Source organism: Calypte anna, chromosome 1 (genome assembly GCF_003957555.1).
Source record: "Calypte anna isolate BGI_N300 chromosome 1, bCalAnn1_v1.p, whole genome shotgun sequence".
In the NCBI taxonomy this organism is placed as follows: Eukaryota; Metazoa; Chordata; class Aves; order Apodiformes; family Trochilidae; genus Calypte; species Calypte anna.
In genome coordinates this window covers 95,163,740-95,188,949 of record NC_044244.1, presented here as the reverse complement: position 1 = coordinate 95,188,949, position 25,210 = coordinate 95,163,740, and the positions used below count along the sequence as shown (strand labels likewise).

General features: G+C 35.7%; 1 protein-coding gene across 1 annotated transcript in view; it reads left to right on the top strand.

The window, feature by feature from the left end:
- The window catches only part of CADM2 (cell adhesion molecule 2), a 605,838-nt gene that overhangs the window by 365,993 nt on the left and 214,635 nt on the right, over positions 1-25,210 (top strand). The window contains exon 2 of the mRNA XM_030466429.1: positions 10,193-10,219. Within this exon, the coding sequence (XP_030322289.1) occupies positions 10,193-10,219 (27 nt within the window). The remainder of the gene's footprint in view (positions 1-10,192; positions 10,220-25,210) is intronic.

The window sequence follows — 25,210 nt, the reverse complement described above, 5'->3', positions numbered from 1 at the left end:
TTCCAACCTATAAGTTGTTAGTTTATTGAGGTTTTTAAGGTGAAGAATATAATGACTTTGCATCAGTCTTAGAAGGAAGTAGTACAGAAAAAGACCATAATAATGACAATGAAGAAGTAATTATTAAGACATGAAAACTTTCCTGTTTTGTTACTAAGAATTCACTCAAAGTTAGTTCATAGTCTTAGTCTGTCTGCTTATAGATCTTCTGTCACTTAAGAAACTAATTCTCAATATTGAATTGCTGACAATACAGCTGAGTCCAAATTTTTGAGATTTTTTTAATAGTTAGTGTGTCTCATAGACATTTGATTCTCCAAGCTTTCTGATGTGGATCTCTCAATTTAATCTTCCCCTCTTCTTTTCACTTAATCCTGTTTTTCTGATGGTTGTTGTTGGTTTTCTTTTAACTTCCTTTCTCTGGCTTCATCTTTTTATCTCTGTTTTTTCTAGGGTGGGTGTTTTGTTTTTTTCTTTTTTGGTTGTTGGTTGGTTGCTTGATTATTTTTTTTTCCTTTTTTGGTGATTTTAAACAACTTTTTTCATCTATCACTTTTTAAAAATATTAACTAGCTACATTTCCTAGGCTCAATTTTTAAAGATTCTGTGCTACCTACAGGCCACAGTGCTTCAGGATCTTCTTTTTTTATTCCTCCAAATCAGGAGAACTTGTCGAGTGTTGTTTTCCTCCCTTCAGTTATTTCTAGCAGTCATTTGGAGACTCTCATTTGGTGCTGTCTCTACAGTGGATGCTGCACCATCATTAGTCAGGCTGCTTGCCAGGTGCTGCATATGCTCACTGTACTTCGCGTACACACACCCTGGAAAAGATATTCTCTAATAAATCCTTATATTGATGACTCACAGATATAACTGAGCAGTTCATTAAATGCATCTGGTGTGTTTTGGAGGTATGGCCAACGTGCACTTAGGAAGGCCAAGAGTAAAAGGCAGATGGTGGAAGGCCTCAGTACAGGACAAAGCTGTAACAACCAAATCAACAGCTCATGTCAGCAGTCTGTGGCTGTTCTTGTTAGACTGCCAAGCTGGGACACACTTCTTTTTAAACTAATTCAAGTGAAATGCAAGCAGAAGAGAGTTAAAATATCTGTGATTTTTTAATGTTAATTTCTGACCACCTAAGCGGAGCTTTTCAGCCCATCAGCTTAGTTCCCAGTGCTAAAAATCACTTTTTTTTTTTTTTCCTTGCTAAAAACAGGTTCCAGATTACATATATTCTACTATAGTGCTTCCAGTTTTTTATATACCAATACTTTAGGTATATTATTTCATGTAGTAACCTGAGAGTGATATGGAGAACCGGAACTGCTCTAAATGCATATCAGCTCTTAAATGAATCTTGCCTATTAGCATTTTCAGTAGGACAGCAATATAATTAAAGGAATAATAGAAATAGAAATGTTTTCAATGCTCACATCAAATAAAATTTGAGGTCAGATCAATACTAATTATAATTTTGAACAATTATATCTCTCCAAAGCTATTTTTATTTTTTAAACTTCTTTAAAGTTTTAAATTATGAATTTAATGTTTTATTTCCTGCCTGGGAATTTTCAGATTTGAGTATTCAGGCATATGCTTGTCAATTTTGTGTGTTCATTCTTCTAATCTCTCTTTACAGAGGACTATCAGTTTGTACAAGAAGTGGGTGGTGGGTGTAATATCTTAAGGTAGGAATTGTGAATTGTTTGAATTTGTGAATTTTCAGATGTAGTTCTCATAACTTTGGGAATTTGTAGAATGACTGACAACTTTTATTGTCTTAGTTTGTATGGTGGTCAACACATTAAATCCATAGCAGGAGAAGAGAACTATATACAGGAAATGTAATGAGTTTTTAATATGATTAGTTGATTGTGAATTCAATAGAGATTGGTGAATTTTCGAACATGCAATGAAAGATGGTATGAAATTATAAAGAATAATAGTAAGGATGAAACTTATCTCTGAAGAATGCATCTTTATAAAAATAATTTCTCATGTATCACTCAAGATACCAAAATTAAGTCTGTCTTAACAAATATTGCCAAGGCAACTTCTTGCCTTAACAGCACCTAGTATGCAGCAAATTGGATACTGACTGACAAAATAGAGTGGCAATGTCTTTTCTATTTCCATCACTGAAGCAGACTCCTTTTTTGTGAAGCCAGATATTAATAAAAAGTCTAATTTGGGGCATTATTGTGATTAGACTGTAATTAATCTGCTACTAATATTGTATCTTTAGATATAGTAGGCAGTCTTAGTTATTTTTTGTCCTACAGTTTACTCATTTCTTGATTGAGCTCTACACTTATTATAGGAGTTTTTCATTAGTCTCATCAGTTCCCCAAGTTTGTCTTCTAATGTCTGGTAAAGCCTAAATTGATCATATTTGGGGAATAAAGTAATTTTTTTTCTGTTCAAGGTTTCATTTTTTGTCCTTCAGGATAAGTATTTGTTTCCATGTGTTTCAATTGCTGTCCAAATGACCCTTAATACATACTTTAACTTAAGAAAACCTTTCATTCAGATGGAATGTTATGGGTGTGATGTAACGTTTTTTATATAGATATCCCATGGGCTTTGATAGTAAAAATAAGTAAATAAGGAAAATAATCATGTGATAAAAGACAGTCGCCTTCTCAAAACCCTTCTTACTGTTTACAGTAGATAATTAGTTGTTTGAAGAGGTAACATAAGGAGAAGCCTGGCTGTTTGTCTACCTACCCACCTCCTTGCTATTACAGTTTTTCTGATTTCATGTTGGTTGTGTAAGGACTTCTTTCCAAATACAAGAACTCTTAAAGTTTGTGGGTTATCAGAGCTGTGAGTGGAAAATAATATATGTAAGCATAGTAGACTATTTGTAATAATGTAGGATAGTATATATGTTTGAAAAAAATCCCCCAAACAAAAAGTCCTACATGAGACGTGACTCCTGCAATTTGCTCTTGGGTTGAACAAAATGGACAAGGCATAAACTGAGGTGCTTTGCATGCATTAATCTGAAGGTGTAGGAAAAAACCTCATTGCTTATAGCTACTTGTTTCAAACTAGTTACATGATGACAGCTGATTTATTCCTATGTTGTTTACTAAGTGTATCCCAGTAATATCTTTTCCTTTCTGCTCTTTCTGGATACCTGACAAATGTGGGAGTTAGGCAAATATGTGGGTGCACACATTTTGCATGATGAACAATTTTGATAGTTTGTCTGAGGTGTTCAATGAATATCAAAGCTTTTGAAATATCTGTGAAAGAGCTCTGAGAGCAGAACTCTGTTCTTGCAGCTCTGCCTGACATAATCACACTGAAACCTTATGGAGTTTTTCATTCTACTACTTTGGAGTTGTTTCTGTACATACTTCTTAAAACATTCTGTTACCTTGATAAAAGGAAATATAAAAATTTTATTTACTCCTTCTCACAAACTATATTATTTCTTTGCCAGTGAAATTTGTGTGAAGTTTTATGGAAACCCAGTTTGATAAAATTGCTTGCATTTCTTGCATTCCTTGAGGAAGCTACATGTTCCTCTATACTATAACATGCAGATAGCTGTCATTTTGGGACAGGCAAATCATGTTATCTGGATGCCTTTAAAAGGAGCTTTTAGGGCATGATTAGGCTAATCTTCTAGTTTCACTATACAGTAATATAATATGTTAGTGTGTTTCCAGCTGCTAATGTGAATCAGCTACAGCTGGAACCTTGAAATCTAGTGATACTTAGGCTATAAGATGCTTCTACTGATCTCCATCATGTCAGTTATAATGAGTATTGAGAAAAAAATTACTATCTTTAGCTTCTACTTTTCAGAAAGAAAATGCAGATGCACGTTCTTCAATATTTTGTGATTAGTATCACATAATAAAATTCATTGCATGTGATCATCTAGTTGCAGTTTTAAAATATTTAATGTCTTTAGCAGCATATTAGGAAGTTTCAAAGATACTTAGAGTAAACTTAGCTTTTCCATTCCAGTCTATGAATTGCTTCTCATTATCTGGCTCAGGAGTTACTATTTCACAAATCCATATTCTATTGGGTTAAAAATAAAGATTCTAAGAACGAGAAAATAATCTGTCATTTCCTGGCATTGAATTCTAGACTGATAAGATGGGGGAATGCTAGAGCCTATACTCCTTCATCACATTGTTTTTCAAAGTTTCACCAAGTAAAATATAGTATAATATGATTTTTAGAGTTGCTACTTTTTATTCAGAAAAGTGTGCTTTAAAGGCAGATGTGTTTGCCTTTTAATTTTGTGTTTGTCACTTAGTAATATAACAGTTGACTCTTGTTACCCAGGATGTATGTATGGTCAGTTTGTAGATTTGCTAAATGCAGTAGTATAAAGCAGAACTTTGTCATTTGGATCTGCACATAAGTTTATATAGTTTGTGTGCTATAGATACTGTGCTGCTGTTCCATTTGAGCTAAGTGGTATTTTGGAGTCCACAGCCATAGAGCTAGGCGGAAGGCATCAAAAATACGTAACCCACTTTGCCCTAGAGCCACCTCCTCTGAATATCCTGCCTCATTTTAGATCAGTGTAGATTGTTGAAGATCCAGGAAAAAAAAGAATTTGGATACATTACAAAAAATACATTAACCATACATTAAGAAAGCGGAAGAAAGTGATTGTTTAGGCACAGAAGAGAAATAAGGAGTGTTCAAATATGGAGGGGATCCCCTTAAAGAAGTGTGTTCTGTTGCTGTTTATACTCATGGCAGATGTGTGAATGGCTGTAATTTGTCAAGTCTCCTACATATGATAGGTTGTATGTCAGCAAAACAATTTGCCATCGAGAGGACAACTGTACACTAAACCAGATTACCTGGAGAGTTTTTGGAGTCCTTCTCATCAAAGGTTTTAACAATGTGGTAGGCAATCTTGTAGGAGAGGAGCAAACATAATTCATGCTGCTTCAAACCCAGAGGATGCAGCAGTTGACCCCTTCCACATTCGCATTTTTGTCCCTTCTTTAATTTTATCTTCAGGAACATATTTTACTTTCTAAATATAAAATATAAAAATATTTGCTTTTCTAAATATAAAATAAAAAATTATATTTTATTCACATTTAATGCTGTAGTTGCAATAAAAGAAATTAATCCATTCTTGTAGCTGCAATTTTTTTTTTTTCATAAACTAGTTTGTAGGTTTTTTCCTCAAAACTTGAGGAGAAAAATGTGTTATGCTTGCAGAACCAAAAAGTTTTGGGTTTTTTTCTGACTGCTCAAGGAATTGAGGAAGTTAAATTTATTTCTTTCTGAGGGAAATAACAACTGGGTTATCCTATAATCATTGGGTTTTCATCATCTTAGGAACAGCTGGTTAGAATGTTCAAAGGTATAAATACTAGAAGGCTGCATTTTTTTAATTCCATATAACTATATATGCACAACTACACATATATGTAATGGTTATACAAATAAAGAGATGAAGACTTATGTAAGAATGTATTCATTCCGATTACATCTGCAAGTACCACTATCTGATATTTTAGAAATTTTCATGAGAAGAGTGTTCAGATCTTACATATAAAAATGAATATCCACTATAAAATGCAAAGGCGTTTCAATAAATTCAATCAAACGAGAAGTCAGAAAATCAGAACTAAACAAATTTAGCTATGAGGATGTATTTAGTTTTTTTAAACTGTATCCTAATCTAAAAGAACTTCCAAGGTTCTCTGTCATCTGCTGGCCCCTCTTCAAGGGTAGGCAGCAGTGTAAGGCTTTTAAAATTCCACTAAGAATTCCAGGTGATGATAGTGGTTTCTTTCTCCTTCAGTGCCTTTTGGAAAACACTGTTGAAAGGAGGCGGTGAACCATGCTGCATTACAGCACATATGGGTATCCTTGCTTTGAATGGGCCTCTTAGTCTGCAAGAGCCTATTAATTTGCATTATTCTCTGGAGGAAATGATCCTGCTAAGCCTTCTGTCACACAGAGGAGTTTTTCCAGTCAGAAAATCAGAGCTGGCATTTAGGTGACCTAAATGACCAGTGATAATCCATCAGTGTATCTTTAGGAAAAAAATACAGTTGTGATCATTGTCATAATAATCAAATTAAAAAGAAAATTCTAAATTTAAGAAGTGTAAAATAAAATTTTCTTTTGAATACTGGGAATCTGCATTATATGTTGAGGGTACTAGTGAGAGAACAAAAGTTGGTTTTATTTGGGTTTCTTTATTGTATGTCTCTTCTCTGGTAGGTTTTGGTATGATCAGAAAAGGTTTTAAGTAAAAATATAGTTGAGGAAATATGTCCATACGGTACTCTGCTGATATCTAAATGTTTTTATTTATTTATTTGATTTTTTTAATTGAAGACGAGACCTCTAGAAGCATTGGTTACTATATTCAGAAGAAAATCAGTGTACTGTACTTTCCAGAAAATTTGAAAGTCACATTCGTAAAGACCTATTTAGTCAATAAAACACATTTTTGTACTGATTTTCTTCTGCCTGTGTTCTTAGTACATCTAGTAGGTGAAATGAGAACAAGACACTAGCCTCAAATCTGTCCCATTTTTATTGAGATACTGAAGTAATTGGACATTTTTTTTCCCCAAAGACAAAAGACAAAGCCCCAAATCTAATAATGAATCACATATAAGAGAAACATATAATAAATGCTATATCAAATCTGTCTAAAAATGTTCACAAAATTGAACAATATAAAGACAGCTGAGTGTGGAGAAAATATTGAAGAACTTGTAGGCACCATTTATCAAAGAATGTAATTTAACAGGTTTTGGCATATAAAAAGCAAGAAGTCTGAAAGATGTATCACAGAAAAATAACACACAATATATTGTTGGTGTTTGAGAGCAAGCGTATACTGGGTTTTTTGAAATTTTAATTCAGTTTTTTCTATTGGGGCAAAGTTTTTTTAAAAAGCATTGTTTCAGCAAAGCAGCTACAGCAGAAGTATTTTCTTATTTAGAAATGGCCTAAAAGCTATAGTTCTGTGACAATTAACTGATTCAAGACTTGGCACAATTTTCCTTCTCTTACCTGGTACCCCAGGGTGGACTCCCCTGAGAATTCTGGCCTTTACTTCTTGCTGCTTCTTTCCCTCACTCCCAGATATTCCCCTAAAAGCCAACCCTTTTAATGTGCTCTGACCAGAAGAGCCTTCAGAAAATTAAACATTGTTTCATCATGGTAAAACTAAGGATAAACAGAAGGGATTATTTTTTTTCCTTCAGACTAACTTAGAACTAGTTGTTCTCTCGTGCCATTAAGCCTGATTTTTGAAAATATGTTCTTTCTCCCTCTTTGTCTGTCTTAAATTCTAACAAAGTTAAAGTCAGGAAAGGGAAAAGGAAGGGAAAGGAAGGGAAAAAGAGAATGTGAAATGCAGAGAAATCAACTGATTTGCATGAGAACACAAAGTGAACGTAGGTCTTTCCACCTCACCATTGATTATTGAAACCCAAGGGTCTTTCATCACTGGCTTTAGAGGCATAAAAATCTGAGTTGTCCTGTATCTGGTGCTATAACCAAGAGATCATCCACCCTCTGCTAATTTTCAGTTCTGATGGCCATTGGAAACATTTATCTGTTTCTCTCCTATGACTTTCCATGCAGTAATAAGAAGTTGGTAAATTTTTCAAACATACAGGATATGGGTTGAAAATTGTCTTCTCTTTACGCAGAAGAACAAGTAGAGAAAAGAGAGGAGGGTGAAAAAAAATTTCACCTCTGGAAAAAGGAATGCTAACCCCAGTGATAACAGTGAAAGGAAATTTTTCTTCATGCTAGGTATAAAAAAGATGAGTTGTTGATGGAAACAGCTCCAGCTAGTTTATTTCACTAAGAAGAATTCTATTTTGAAAGACCATTTTCAGCTAATTTGGCTGTTGGGAAGTTTGAACTTTGCGAATTGACTTGTAATTGGACCGTGCTGTCAATGGAAAAACTTAGAAGTATTGAACATGACATTTTTAAGAAGGTTACTGTCATCTAGTCATCTATTAGTGGATTTGCAGAGAGTTGTAATTGGTCTAACAAGCTTAGTAACCTGTCCTACTTCCAATTATAATGTAGAACCTAATTATATCTTTTCTTTATTTACTGATACATGATGGGTAGTCATTCTGCATCTAATGCTCATGCTTGAAAAAAAGTTGTCTAATAATGGGATGGTTGGATTCTTTTAATATACATGTATATATGTACCCATACACATAGATTATATATAATTTACATACGCATGTAGGTGTATATATCTATATTATATATATTCATTAAAACATGTCATTTTTCATATATGTATACATAATCACATCTCTTTTTATTCTGAATTATTAATGTAAACATAAAGTCTTCTGTTACTCTTAGATTACAAGGTGTGCTTCCTCCAGAACTTTGTTAAGTTTAAATTATTATTCTGTCTCAAAGTGATAATCTGTTCATGGAGATGTAATTCTCAGGAATGAAAAAGAAAAGGAAGCATAAGAGAATGAATAGGTTGATGAAGTCAATGCATTCATTATCAATTTCTATTTGCATGAAGGGGAAACTGCTCACTTATTATGAAATTAGAATGGCACCATTAATTTTGTTTACTACACGAATAATCTTTTGTTCATATAAGATTTACTGGCTGTTTTACAGGTGAATATGTCTTGGTAAATAGACTTATGGAAAGAGTTCTGCAGAAGCATTTGTTGTATCTCACCAAAGCAGAGGTGCTCTATGGAGTAATGCTGATTTCAGCCTCCTTATTTTTTTTTTGTTTTCATTGCCTGGAGAAGGATAGTAATGCAGAAAAATACATTTAGAAATAGAGGGAGGTATTAGTGTACAAATTATAAAAAACAAAAAAAAGTAGAGAGAGATGCTAGAAAAATGACTTTTTGTGGATTTGTCAAGTTAAGGTTTGTTGGGTTTTTTTTTTTCAACAATTTCTTTCTTTGTGATGACTTGGCATTCACTGCCATAGTCTCCTTGCTTGTCTTAGTGAAGACTGATGGTGAGGACACCTAGACAAAAAAGAAAGAATTGAAAAGCAAACCAACAGGAAAATCACTAGCTTAAAACCCCTCAGGTAAAAAGAGGATTTAGTCTTTTGGTCTTTCTCTTTTTTTTTTTTTTTTTTTTTTTCCCCTCTCTTTAGGTCACAAGCTAAGCTGCCTTTAAATATATTAATGTCAATCTGCCTTATAACAAGGGCCAACAGAAGAGGAATTACTTTATTTTTTTTTTTTCCTGAGATGCTTTTCTTTCATTAAGGTACTCTTGAATGAATGCTTTTTTCAGAGTGAATCTGGGAGTTTCAAGGCTTGTGGATAGTATCTTTTGTGTAATTTACAGCTAATGGAGCGATTCCGTTTTCATTTTGCGTTCTGATTAATATTGTATAGCTGCAAGTTTATCCATGAGCCTCACAAAACATGAAACAAGGGCAGGTGTTAGCAGGACGTTTTAAGCTGCTATTGTTTTTGTGACTGTTACTCCTTTAGAACTAACAGCATGAAACCGTGTTCAGTATCCAGAACAGCTTCTGGATACCAAAGGAAGGTCTGTGTTGTCTGCTCCTTCTGTGCTGCTTTTTCTCTGAGTTTGAACACTGATCACTGTTTGGTAAAATATTGTCTGCTCTTCCTGCTTTGCATGCTCTGTCAGGCCACAAGAGCAATCTGATTACATAGGCTTCAATGAAGAAAAACAATGGCAATATAGCATAGAGTATAAATAATTGGAGTACATGCAGTTTACCTGATGTTTATTTGTGTCAGCTTCACAGGAGAATTAAGTTTCAAGATATGGGTGAAAGGGGATGATGTAAGATCTAGGTACTACTGAATGTACTTTTGGCAAGGCAAATTGTGCTGTATGTTTTAGAATTCACAAATATTTGTATATCTGCTCTCAACTACTTGTGATTAATTGTTTGTGAATTTTTTTTTATCTCCTTGAGATGCTTTTTTAGTGTGTTTTCTGATATACTCTCAACGTGGGTCTTCTGACAGAATCATTGATCTGATCTATCTCATAGAACAATAGTGTCTCAAATAGGTCAAATAATCCTAGGTCAAATAATCCTAGAAATGGTGTTTTTACCCTTGGCTCGATAGTGATAAAGTTTCTCTGTATTCTTACTTGCTCAGACTTCTGTCTAATCTATCTTTGTTCTCTTCTTCTTGTGCAATCTTTTCCTTGCTTCCAGTGGCTGCTACAAAGAACAGAGCTAGAGGTGAGTTTGTGCCTGCACTCTTCAATTTGCATTGCATGGTTCCGCAGCCCACCTATTTTCTGCTTCTCAGAACTAAGAAGGATATATTTAGATCTTATGGTGTGATTAATTTTCTACAATTTTGTCATTCCTTAAGTGCAGTCTATTTGCATTGTTCATTACTCATCACTTACAAATACTCTATTTTTTAAACTATTTTAATTTAGGGAGTTTTTTAGGGAAAAGATAAAACCAAATGCATTGAAGTTAGATTTCTGACTTGCACTATAGCAATGTAGGGATATTGATGGCATTTTAATAAAAATTGAGATATTACATAAAAATGCTCACAAATATGTAAATGTAAATTATAATTTTTATGTCTAGACTTAGTCATAAATATCTGAACAGAGAACAATGAACATAAGTGTATCCTAAGCTTCCCCCATCTTTTCACACTGGTATAAAATGTTTTTTTAGCAGTGTTTCTGATAGCATACCAATATACAGAAGCAAACTATAATCTATTCTGAGATTTATGGCTTCAGAGAAGCAGGGTGATTACCACAAATCAGTGTGACAAAGAAGTTAACCTTTCAGAAATAATCATGTAAGGTCAGTTGTGCCTCAAACTCCTAAATTTCAGTGAAGCAGTCATGTAGCAAATATAACCTGAAAAGTGTGTTTTTACTTGCATATACACATATGCATACATGTGTGTATATGTCTGAATATGCATTTTCATATAAAATCCTGAAAAGTTAGTTATATTTTATTAAAATTTAGCTGCCATTTTTGCTAGATAAAGTTGAACATCATTTTAAGGAACAAATTTATGCTTTGTTACATGTAGTTTGGAAGTTAAGAACTCTGACAGTGTTTATTGTTATACATTGTCTATCTTGAAGATATTGTATAATAATAATCACAGAAAACTGATGGTGTTTATATATTAGAATAATAATTTAAATACAGCTCAGTTTTTTGATACCCTTGCATGGCCTTTTCTAAAATCTTTTTCTTGGAAACTTTGCATGCATTGGATGTCATGAGTAAGGGGAGTGGATAAAGTCCAATTCACATGATTGTCAATGCATGCTGCTAAGTTTGCTTTTCTCTGTACTATCATATATTTGGCTGTGGTGCTGTAGCACTCATCAAGAGTTTAAGACCTTCATAATAAAAAAGAAAAACAACAAGCAAACAAAACAAAAAAAAAAAAAAAAAACAAATCCAAACAAAAGCAAGCACATCCATGGAAGCAAACTTTGAACATGAATTAGAATAATATAATGAGTATTCAGTGATTACTGCATGTACCAATATATTGCCTGTCAAACAGAACTGCCCTGGGGCCACAGGAGATATAAAATGAGTCAGAGGTATTAATGAGCCTCACTCATCTGTGAGCATTAAAACACCCTTATTTCAGAAGTGCACATGCGTATCGAATAAACAGCTGAAACTATATATAGTAAACTGGGTTTGACACTGTGCTAAGAGAAAAATCTCATAATCTGTAGGTATGCATTATCTTTGGAGTTCTCTTGCTCGGTTGCACAGTGCCTTCAAGAAGTCATCAGCTTTTCCTTTGGTGCTGAACAGCATTGTGTTGAAGGTACACAATATCCTGCAAATAGTTCTCTGCAAAGTCCTGCAATAATTCTCAGCTTAGAACCAATCTCCTAATCTCCTGTGGTGGAAGGCATAAAGTATCTGACATTTTACTGTTTTTCTCAATGCCTTTTCTAAGTAATAAAGAAGCATATGTTCCTCCTTTTGACAATTTAGCAGAGCTGGCAAGCAGTTGTCTAATATTGAATTGGAAATGGGAACTAACAAATGAAGGAATGGTTTGCTGAGACGCTTCTTTTTTGGCATTTACCTCCCTGAAATCCAGGACGCTTACGTCTATGCTCCTATTTATGGATCTTCATCTTTCCTTTCTGAAGTTTGGAATTTTTGGTGGCATTTTCAGGAAGGTGAAGTGAAGTTGATGCTCTTTCCAGAACATGTTAGTAGCTGAAATTCAGTGAGGCCACCTGCCTTGAAATTCTGTTTGCACTTTCTTAGCATGAGAAAATTCATCAGCCTTCAACTTCCCCCTCCTTGGGGATTGTCCACAGGCAGCTCTTGTTCTGAAACATTGCATTCAGTGCTTTTTTTCTTAAGTATTTTCTCAGACTTTTTCAAAGACTGTTTGTATTAAGTGCTGTAAAATAGCTGTCGAACTCGAGTTTACCCTTACTTTGTGGTACTTGGAAGCAATTTAGGTTGGAAGGTCGTCTTGTTGACAGGTCATTTGGACCTAGCCACTGTGAAAGTAAGGCCCACTTATATCTGATAGCACAGAGTCTTCCAGTCAAATCAAAGTATATCTCAGAGGGTAGATTCCACAGCTCCAGTTCAGATTTACACTATATTTCTTTCTTTTACCGTAGTTTTCTTGTGTCTTTTTTATATTTTCCATTACCTAGAATCACAGAATCACAGAGGTTGGAAATGACTTCTGAGGTCATCAGGTCCAGCCTATGACCTAACACCACTGCATCAGCTAGACCGTGGCACTAAGTGCCACATCCAGTCTCTTCCCAGGGATGGTGACTGCATCGTTTCCCTGGGTAGTCCATTCCAATGCCTGATCACCCTCTCACTGAAGAAGTGCTTTCTGATATCCAACCTAAACCTTCCCTGGCATAGCTTCACGCCCTCTCATCCTGTCACTAGTTAGTTGCCTGGGAGAAGAGCCCAACCACCACCTGATTACAGCTTCCCTTCTGGTAGTTGAAGAGTGTGACCAGGTCACCCCTGAGTCTTCTTGTCTCTAGGCTAGACAACCTCATCTTCCTCAGCCTCTCCTCATAAGACTTTCCCTCTTGGCCCTTCACCAGCCTTGTTGCTCTCCTCTAGACCTGCTCCAACACTTCAATATCTTTGTTGAAGTGAGGGGCTCAGAGTTGTACGCAGTACGTGAGGTGTGGCCTCACCAATTCTGAGTACAGTGGGAGAATTACAACCCTCTACTTCTTGGCCACACTGTTCCTGATACAGACCAGGATGCCATTGGCCTTCCAGGCCACCTGAGCATACTGCTGGGTCATGTTCAATAGACTGTCAGCAAGTACTCCCAGGTCCCTCTCTACTGTACTGCTCTCCAGACACTCTTCTCCCAGTCTTTAGCACTGCGTTGTAGTTATTGAAGAAACTGCCTGAAAATTTTTGGTGTTTTCCAGAAAGCTGAAGATTTGGATTTTGTTTAAAAGGAAGTATTGTCCCAAAAGGATCTTGCTTAGGACTACCTTGGGCAGATGCTGCAACATGATACTTGTGTTCTGAACAGAATACTCATGATATTTCCAAGAAGTCTAGTTCAGAAGAATTTGAAAGAGGGATAAAATTAAACCTTAAAATTGTTATTTATAACACTCAGTTTGATGAAGCAGAGATCAAAAATTCCACCTGAAAATCTCAGACTATCTGTCCAGAGTTGTTTCAGCACACGAGTATTTTAAGAGCTGTTCCTTAGTGCACCAGATGAGATTTATTCCACTTGAGCTCTATAAATCATCATTTCTTGTATCAAAGCACCAGTTTTAAAACCATTGACCTCTTAAGAACTGTTGGGACTTCAGGCTGACAATATTGTTGCAAGTGTCTTTGGTTGCAGTTAAGAATGGTTTCCAGGCTCAGTGGTCTTACCAGAGCTGCTAATGATGTGTCAGTTTTCAGTTAGTGGGTGAAAGAGACAGACCAAGTGTCTTCATTCAGGAGAAATTAGTTGAGAAATGGAGTTCTGTGCTCTACATTTTCACTTCTCAGATACACTCTGTGTCAGGTGTTACTAGAAAAAATTATTTCCAGAGCTGCCCTACTAATCTCATGCAGTTAGGTACTCAGCTTTATAACCTTTCAAAGCTTAAATAGGAATTTTCGGGATGTTTTTTTTTTGTTTGGAGTTTTGTTTTTTTATTTGGTTTTGGTTTGTTGTTTTTTGTTTTTTTCATGTGGAGATCAATGTGGATAGATATGCCAACCAAAAAAAGGAGATTATGAAGACCAACATGTATTGCAGGAGGAGAATGCAAGTCCTCCAGAAAGATCTCTTATTGACTGCCTGTTGAGAAGGTCAACGTTCCTTTCTGTTCCTAAGATTCCCAAAATCCACAGATTGGAAATGTTCAAAGTCCCAAGAAGACTCCAAAGAAGACACTTTTTGCAGAGGCAAAAATCCTGCCTTAACATTGCAGGTTTCATACTATCCAATCTAAATAAAAACATAGTGGATTGGTAGCTATTTGTCATTCTTCTTTTTTTTATTTAGCTATTTATGAAATTTTATTTTTTTGTTTTCTCATGGAGGAATAATATTCAAAACATAGAGCCACTGCTTCTCATAGCAGAATATGACTGTTACACCTACTCATCCTGTATATACACAATGCTGTATTCTCTTTCCAAAGCTGGTACAAAAACTGTAATTCTGTGGGTACTAGGTGATGTTGTGTTGATGGGAGATACCTTCAAACATTTTTTCTGACTTAATACTACTTCTAAGTACTTTAAATGGCCTCAACAGTATTCCACTTTCCTCAAATTTTGATATTTAGACTACTATTTTCTGTTGTCGATCTAGATTTTTGAGATGCATCTTTTTCTTGACTTTCTTGCATCTGTGTCCCAAATAAATTGCCTTTATTTTTCCAGTTGTTGAAAACCACTTTCTTCTTTCATATCATCTACAAATGTAGTTGTATGTTGTTTCTGTTTTGCTTTTAAACGAGAAGGCTGATTTTCCTTCAGAAATGTAAGATAAATTTAGCTTTAACAATGCTACTAAAGCATGCATCTCTAACATAATTCATCATAGCCGTTGATATACTGTCAAAATGCATCTTATCTAAGATCCAAAGATGACTCTGGACTTTATTCACTTGATTGATTTTGTTTGTTCTTATTATGTCAATGGAGAAGGTATCAGCTTATTTGAAATTTAAGTCCAGAGGGATCATGTGAAGAATGTTGTACAAATACACTGTTTCCTGGATAACTGTGCAATGATTCATATTACTGTTTAGTTAGGAATCAGGATATCAAAATTTGCCCAGTTCTTCATCAATGATCATGTTCTACACAACCAGCTTCTTTGATTTTTCTTGTGATAAATTACAATAAATTTTATTGCATGGGTTGACAAAAGTATTTGTCACCTTGGAAAATAATAGGATTAATTCATCACATTGGTTTCACTGAAAACTGCACAAACCAGGGTACACTGTGTTGACCAGAATTCCCTGTATGGGACACCAGTATCTGTGGTTTAGATCCTTTTTTCAGTAGATGTAATTAGCCAAGCATATTTCACTTTCACAGTAAAATTATCCTGAAATCAAACAATACAGCAGCTGTCTATGTTAGGAACAGGATGAAATAAATGTACACAAAGGAGACCCAAATACTGCTATTTGTCTTATTTGCATTATCTTCACAAAGTTCTGAGCTATTCAGTTATTAATATCAGTCAGGTATTAGCTTTGCTGTCACATACTTTTCTTTATTGAGGAACAGGTAAATCAGGGTATCATCTGTGTAAAAATGACACACTGAAACATCATGGCAAAAAATACAAAGTAGTGGATGTGCATAGATGTTGAAATTTGGAATCTGATATAGAGCCTAGGGTTTGAAAGAACATCTATTTATTTTTACATACTTTCAGCACTGAGACATGTAGAAATGAACACCTGTCAGATTCCACCTTTAATGCAAGGTCATTACCAAAAAAATTGCCAGGGTTGTTGTAATAGCAGGACATGATCTGAAGCCTGATTGAAATTTTTCAGGCATTTCAGTGCTACTGAAATTTAAAAAAAAAAAGCCTATTTTTAAAAAATCTTATCCTGATATTTTTTATTAAAATTGAATTTCACCCTATAAAGTTAGAATTTTTACATGTCACTTTTAGGTAGTAAAATCACCTTTGGTACTTATAAATGACTGTACTTTTAGGAGTGAACAGCAAAGCTAATGAAGCCATGATTCCTTTATTGTCTCTTAGATGTTCCCTTTCTTGTGGTTTAGGCACTGCTTCCAGTACATAACCTCTGAGGTCCATTGCTTTTCTCTGCTGATTAAATCATGTCCAATGGCTAAACCTCTGAGTCTGGAAGGTCTGGATTTCATTCCTAGGTCTGTTCTTCCTCTGTGATTTCTCATGGTACTTACGGCCAAGGTTTTCTCATACTCAGTGATTCTGAAGAGTTGGAAAGTGGTGTTGAGGAACAAAATTTGATTCTTGTCTGTGAAGAGAGCACAGAAAAAGTAAAAACAATACAGAACAAAAAAAAAAAAAAAAAAAAAAAAAAAACCACACCAAAAACCAACCAACCAAAACAAAAAACACAAAGACAAAACAAATAAGCAAGCAAAAGGTTTGAAAAAGGTTTGAAAATGACCATGACCATATTAAAAGTGCAAAAGGACTGTGAAGGCATACATGCCGTCAACACAACACAGGAGTAGATATTTGAGAAATGAATTTAAGTAGGCAATTGCTACTGTGTGTCTTTAATTCTTGTTCTGTTTTCATGAAAATAATGTGGAATTTTCAATGTAATGGTTAGTCTCACAAAACCCAACACATTTTTATATTTTTTTCTGGGATTTGGTTTAATCCTCCTAAGTGCAAAACTTCATGTTAGGTCAAGATAATAGGTTATTTCAGAGTTTCAGTTTTCTGTCAGATAATATGAAATCACAGAATCACTTAGGTTGGAAAACAGCTTTAAGATCATCAAGTCCCAAACATTATAATTTCAACATGAAAACTTACCTTACAATCTCAAATCATAAATATTTAATTCAGTATAAGATATATGCCTTTTGTTAAGGGAGTGTTTTTTAAAAGAAAGCACGTGCCTGTGTTTTTACATATACCCATGATTTATAAAATATGCTTTTTGTTTTGTTTTGTTTTGTTTTTTTCTCCTTAGCAGCTCTAGCTGATCCTTGGAGGGAGAAAGCTGGAGTCGTAATGATAACTTCACAAAGTTTCTGGCTGCCTTTTTCCCTTTGCAAATATTTCCTTATATTTGGGAAACACTTGGCCCTAGCATCTGTAAGATCTTTCCAATATTGAGGCAGATGAGATTTTCACATAATATTGTGTGTACACCGTCCAAATGCACATCGCTGTAGTTCCAGCCAGAATCTGTCTGCCATTCAGAGTCTCAAGTTCTGCTGCATACTAAGGAGACTGCCAAGCTATGAATCAGCTTTTCCTTTCTTAGGTTGAGCAACTACGTTAGCAGCACTGGAAAAGGCATTTATACAAACCTGTATGTCCTCCTTACAGTTTTAAATGCATTTTATTTTACTATGTTTTCCAGGATAGATATAAATACAGCAATTGTTAATGGTTTTGTAAAGTAATGTGTTCATTAAAACTGTTTGTTGGTCACCGTGTAGGAATAAAGCAACTCTAGCAACACAGAAATAGCAAAGGGAACATGTCCTTTTCATTTGAGAGACAACTATCCTGAGCCAACATGGCAGTCATTTATTGACTAAATAGTTTAATAACCACTGTAGAAGAGTTTCAGATGGAGTAAGATAAGGTTTGTTCTCATTTTTGTGAAGTGTAACACAATTATGGGATAAGATTCAGGGAGAATGAATCAGGAAAACATCCTGGGGAGGATGTTCTCTTATGAGGTGGACCCAGTTATCATCAACTAAAGCATTTTAATAGTTCTTATTCCCCAACTTTCCGATAGGCAACTCTTCCCTCCCAATGGATAGTAGGAATTCTGATTGTTTTGTTGGGTTTTTTTTTCAGTTTGTCTGCCTTCCTTTGGTTACTTAGTATTTGGGACCAGACTGTCAAAAGCTGCATATTATAGGAGTTTGCCATACTTGAATAGATCTCTGCTGGAAATTGAGTTGCTTTATTTCCTATCTGAATGGATGTACTGTTGTAAATCTGGCTGTGCTATAGAGCATCCGGCCCTTGTGGCTATCTACAAAGAATTTTTATAGTCAGTGCACTGCATTTCAAATGCAGAAGTATTGTGAACACAAAACACACAGACAAATATCGCTGTATGATGGCTCAATGAAATCAATTTTCAGATTCCAGACAGTCAAAACACTTTGCTTCAGAGTCCAGACTTTTAATTAGACACAATAAAAAGGATATCGTGAGTACCCAAGACATGCTCACCATTTTTCATGCACGTGGGACTTGGTGGGCAAGATTTCCAAATATCTGGCAGCTGGATGGAGCTGCTGGTCTGAAGCAGGCTGTGTATTTCTCTTTGTCTCAAATATTTAAATTCTTCATCTTCTGAGACAAATTATATTTTCTGATAAAATAATACCTAAAATTAGTGAAATGACAGGGTTATAGGTTACAACAAACCCATAATAATTGATTTTGCTTCTCCAATCACAATTAAAGTTGCTTCTTAAATCATAGGCTTTTCTTTCAGGTGTGGCTTTGTTCAAATGTGCTTTTTTAACCAGAGAAAGTGGGGGGAAGAGTGATTTTAAATAAAAAAATTTTTTTTTCCTCTAATGTTCTTTTGAAAAACAGAACTTACACTGTTTCTCCATATTAGCTTAGTTTTCAAGATCTGCTTTTTAAAGCTCTGTGTAAGATCAAATCTTCAGGGAATCTGTTTTACCTGAGTTCACAGTGGTCAGTGAAATACGTGGTGTTTCTACACATTGAATTCGCTCTGCTACTGTTTGGTGCTTTATATTAAGACTGGCTTGATTTCTCTGTCTAGGCATAGGAACTGTAGCAATACCCAAGCAAGGACAAAAAACTTAGGATTTTCTTTTTAGGAGTTTAATTCTATGAAATCACAAGCTATTGTGATGATATGTAATTTATTTTCTTTTTTCATGGTGAACACATAATGAAATAAAACACTTTTAATATCTCTGAAAATGATAAAAGGTTTAGTAATAAAGGAAAAAACACTAAATATTGGACCTTTCATGTTGGTCATGGGCTGCATAAAGGGCTAATAACAAACTAAGTCACGATTCCAACATAACAACCTTCTATATTTGTAGAGTTCTAAAATATAATAATTTAAAATGCTGTAAGTTGTAGCCTTTGAAAGGGAGATGAGCAAGAGAATTCGGGAGTTCAAAATAAAATTACATGAAGCTATCAGAGGGAGGCAAACACTGGAAAGAGAGCAGTGGGGAGGAATCACACATGGTGTCTATGAATCCAGTGGGCCTTTGCAGCAGCCAGCAGCAGAGGTTCTACCTAGACTTTGCAGGTCCCAATGTGCCTTACAGCTGCTACTAGAAGTCACTATAAGTTTGTCAAGTTTTGCCTTTCCTAACTTTGTAGATTTAGATTGTGTAAGCAAAGATATTACTAAAGACTCCTGATTTATACTAGTGCCTGTGCACTATGCAATACATACAACTGGTTTCCCATAGGCTCCCTTTTGAATTTTTAGTTGTTGCTGACAGTACTGCAACCCTTTTTTCATTTGTGATGGGTGACTTTTCTATTCATGTGGGGCTTTTTTCTAATAATTATTGTTATTTCTATATACACACTTAATAGTTGTTGCTTGCTGTGCATCAGGAGAAGTACTTAAAGGATTTATTGTCATTGGATTGAGAAGTAATTGTGCAGAACCATGTTTCTCAGAGTAGAAATTTTTGCTTTTCATGCCATATTCATGCTGTCTGTCATCTGCAATCTCTTTGTTTCTTTCCTTAGTTTTCTTTCAGATGTATTTGTTTTCATTTGTTTTGAGGAATAGTACTTACTCTGTTTATTTGCCACTGATTTCTGAAAGTGTAAAGTATGTCAGCTAATGCTTCACAAGTAGCAGCTCAGAAATGAAGGCAGAATATCAATCCCTCTATTGACGTCCATTTACATTTTAGTAATTTCCAAGTGTATAAAACCAATGAGTTAATAATTAAATATTCTTTTCAGATACTGTTATGTACAGAAATTAATAGGATGAATAGGCTTTCCTCTCGTGGTTAGGCTTCTCTTGCAGAATTTTAATTTTTGCAATGATTATTGTAATGGACTGCCCAGCCCACTCCAACTATAAACGTTCCCCACGAGGCAGACTAGTAAAATAAATGCTTCTCCAGAGAAAGCATAATAAAATTCTTCTGACCTTTGGCTTTTATTCTCTACAGAGCCTTGGGAGAAAATGTGTGCCTCATAGTATTGTCTTTATGGTATGTCCCTGTAACCCAGCAGGCAGTTTCATGATCTTCAACTATTACTTCTCCTATATTCAGCTACCATCTTGATTTTATCTAAATACCTTTCAAAATACATGCAATCTTTTGTGAAGGTTGTTGACAACTATTTTAAGAACTTTACCTTTAAAAAAATAAATGTTAATTTATTTAGTGCTTCTGTGAAGACCAGAGCATTATTTCCCACGACAATTCCTTAAAATAAGGTGTCATATCAGAAATTTTGGCTGGAAATTTGTCAGTCTTACCTGACAAACCTGAGAATGTTACATGCTTACCAAAGGACATTAATTTGAAGTTTTGAGGTACAGTATTCTAGCCCTTTGCTTTTTAAAAGTAAATTGTGTGTGTTATTCAGGACTGTGGACAACTATGAGATATTCTTGATCATTAAGTCCCATCTCTTTATATAGGCACCACACATTACCCCGGCCATTTTTCATGTAACTATTTCTTATGTCAAGATTATCTTTAACAGTAAACTAATTATCTTCTTTTTCCTTCTTTTTTATCTTTGTGAGTAGTACACAGATAATCAGCATGTACACTTTCAGTCTTCCTTTTTGTAGACAGATAGATATGTTTCAGTCTTTTCTCTTTCCAGGATGTCCTGGGTTACATTATACTTTTCCAGTGTGTTGTGGTGTTAACTGACTGGAGTTGAATGAAGTGAGCAGAATTTTACCTGGTGTTCACCCCATCCTTTCTAGCAAGCCTTCACACATATACCAGAAATACTTCAATTAGCTTGTCTTATGGCTACTTTCTTTCAGGCTCTTTCATATTGGTCATTTGCAGTGATAAATTAGAAAATGTGTCTTCTTCCAGGTCAGTTTTTCTCAGCTGATGAGATTCTAGTTTACAGCTGAAGTTTCAATTATAAATCCCCATGTACATTTTTTTTCATTTCATTTCATAGTCTTAAAAGTTGCCTACCACTTTCTGTGAGATGTTCCAGTCCTCTTCAGTTTGAATGCTACATTTAAAGATTTTTTTTTTAACTTACTCATGCTGTTACTAAAATTATTATTAACATTAAAAAGAAAGAGTGAAGAGGAGTCCTTGAAAAAGGCCCAAACATTAATGACTTCCCCCAGTTCCTCTTCTTCCTTTCAGCTCCAGATTGATTCTGTTTCTTGGTATCAAATTCATCATGTTTCCCACATTTCCTGCACTGGTGTCTACTGCCTAGTTTACAGGCTGTGTTCATGGCATCTCATTCTAGCCCATTTAAAGAAAGATTAAAGTACTAAATTTCTATGGTTTGCCAGCAATCAGATTAGACTCAGTTGACCTATGTTTGTTAGCTTTGTTATTAATTTGCTGATCTCAGTTGGCTACACTATTGTTTATGATCCCTTCTTTCAGTTCTTTGTCATCATTTCCAGAGAACAAATTCAATTATCATTGCCAATCTACACAATATAGCTTCACAAGATCATCATTTTATTACCTAGGATTTTTTAGTCTAGACAACTGATATTTTGTAATGTAGTGATGTGCAGTGATGATAAAACAGCAAGCAGTGAGAATAAAAGATACGAATTGTCTAATATAAGTTACAGGTATACTTCATACATAATAATATCCTTATAGGATATTATGGCTTTATGCATCTTTCTTCTCATAATTTTCTGCTGGCCATATTTTTCCATGCCCATAAAAATGATAGAGCACCTGATTCTGAAGGACATCTCTAATCACATGGAAGACAAGAAGGTTGTCAGGAGTAGTCAGCATGGATTTACTGAGGGGAAATAATGCTTGACTGATCAGATAGCCTTCTATGATGTTGTGACTGAATGGGTAGATGCAGGGAGATGAGTGGATGCAGTTTACCTTGACCTTAGCAAGGCTTTGGACACAGTCTCCCATAACATCCTTGTGAGCAAGCTCAGGAAATGTGGGATAGAAGAATGTGTAGTGAGATGGATTAAGAACTGACTACACAAGGGAGCCCAAAGAGTGATCAATTGTGCAGAGCCCAGCTGGAGACCTGTGAGTGGTGGAGTCCCCCAAGGATCAGTGCTGGGTCCAGTCCTGTTCAACATCTTTATCAATGACCTTGCTGATGGGACAGAGTGTCTTCTCAGCAAGTTTGCTGCTGGCACAAAGCTGGGAGGAGTGGCAGACACCCCAGAAGGCTGTGCTGCCATTCAGAGGGACCTGGACAGGCTGGAGAGTTGGGCAGGAAAAAAAATTAATGATTTACAACAAGGACAAGTGTAGAGAAATAAGATAAATCAGGTGCCTTGAATTGCCAGTGAGTGGGTGTGAGTCCACCTGTGCCTGATTAGGACAGGCCCCTATTGGGCATGAGCAAGGCCAGGGAGCAAATAAAGGTGGGACACACACCCACAGAGTGGAGCTCAGCTCAACTCTGGTGTGAGGCATGGAGAGGCCAGCAGCTCGTCGAGCCTCTGGAGCAAGAAAGGCTCTTCCCGCTACACTTCTACCCTGGAAGTGCTGTGTGGTGGCTGGAGTCCTGGAAGAGACCAGCAGCTCGTCGAGCTTCAGGAGCAAGAATGGCTCCTCCCGCAACAGACAAGTGTAGAGTCTTCCATCTGGGTAGGAACTACCCCAGGTACCAGTATAGGTTAGGGACTGTTGCAGAGCAGTGAAGGGGAAAGGGACCTGGGGGGTGCTGGTGGATGGAAGGATGACCACGAGCCAGCAATGTGCCCTTGTGGGCAAGAAGGCCAATAGCATCCTGGGGTGCCAATCTCTACTCTGCCCTGGTGAGGCCACATCTGCAATTTTGTGTCCAGTTCTAGGCCCCTCCGTTTCAGAAGGACCGGGAACTGCTTGAAAAGTCCAGTGCACTCACAACCAGACTAGCTGCTCGAAAACATTACTCTGTCAATAATTTGGTGTGGTGCCATGGTGAGCTCAGCACCTTTTCCAGTGCCCCAGTAGTTGGGAGTGATTAATATGTTGTTTGTCAGACCACATACTGAGCTTATCATAATGGAATCTTATAGGTAGAAGGGTATGTTCACTTAGAAAGAGAGATTTTTGCTCTTATGGAACAAAGTTATGAAAGAGGAAAACATAATATAATACTGAAAAATATTATATATAAAAGATGGACAGATATACACCCACACGAGCTGGCTTAGCTAGCTTTTGTGTCTTTTTCTCTCATAGGTCTTTGATATAGGCTATCTTCTGCTTAGAATACTTTTAAAATATCTTCCCCATTCCTGAGGCAGAAATAAGGGCAAGAGTGAAAACTATTGGCACATCCACTGGGTAGTTCTTTATAAATAAGAACGTCTTTATAAGAATTTTTATTTATTTCCTGAAGATAAGAATTTCCTTATGATAAGAATTATTTCCTTAGATTTGCTACCAGCATTCAGCACTCCTGAGGTTACTTGGAGCATCCTTCTTCCCTCTGAAAAGCTGTTGATTTACAATGGTGTCACCAGCCTTCATTACAAAATGTTAATAAATCTTAAATATCACATCACGGGAGATGTTAAATGCAGTTTCTAGACAGATCCATTGGTGCTTCCTTTCTTCTGTTACTGTGTTGAATGCAATACTGACAGGGTGAAACTGTGGAAAAAAAAACCCCTTGCTTTAGGAACATCTTGATCAGTCCCACTTTTGGTTTTAGGAAGTCTTCTAAGCATCTAGGTACTCCAAGGTCTTGCCATTGTTAGAACCATGTGCTTTTTCTGAAATATCTCATTGCAGCAAGATTTGTACAGATTGATTTCTAATTTTTTTGTTTTTTTTTTTTTTCCCATGCAGTTACCCCTAAGACAAACTTAACTTTACTTTTATTTTCATCTTTCATGAATAACTCATGGTCTTGTGGTATTCTAACCATGACTGCTGTTCCTTCTTCTCTCCTTCCTGTAACAGGAAGCATTTTTATACAGTTCCTGCATTTTGCTGTCCGTATTCCTTTCATTAACATGTAAATATTTAACTTTTTTCCTACCTATCCCTTAATTGAATTAGAACATCTGTTCACAAGAATCTCATGCATCTGAGTAGTCTTCATACCTACCTTTAAAAGTGTTTTTCTCTTCTGTATAGACTGCTACAGTGATAAATCTGAATTTACTGTGATGTCCTTACTTCCCTCTTTCTGTGTTCTAAAACAAGATTTGGAGATTGCACAGAATCTCCCAACCACTTAATTTTGTAGTCTGAATTGCTTCCTGATGAGTAGTTCAGCCTAAATAATAGCAAACAATTTTAAGTCACTCTGTCCTTTCAGATAGAGATGTGTTTCCAGTAAAAGCATTCAAAATTTTACTTTAATTTGTCTAGTCCTGGAGCCATTTAATGTTGTGGGTTGCCTCTGTTATATTCCTTGCTTCTTCTCTGTATTTTCTTTACAAAACACGAAGAAGTATGACAGATTTCTCAGTCTTTACACATCTTTTTGGTTTTGTGGGCTTTTTTTTTTCCTCCTTTTCTCTTTTCATAGTGATAGTTTGTTACATTTAACTGTGTTACTTTCTGCTATGTGACTACTTGAGAGCTTAAAGTGTAAGCATAGGAAAAAAATTTAAAAACTGTCAAATGAATGATTATAGAAGGACATGTCACTGGTTCCTTCTGAAGTAAAGCAGGAATACTCTTCTGTTAGAAAACAAGAGCATAAATTTCACTTGCTTGATAAAATTCTCCATATTTTACGAGCTATTTTATAACCAAAAGTGTATCAGTCAGCCTTCTGAATTGCTTCTCTGTAAGTGCATGCATTTATGAATTGCCAGCATTTTCCTTTCCCCATGAATA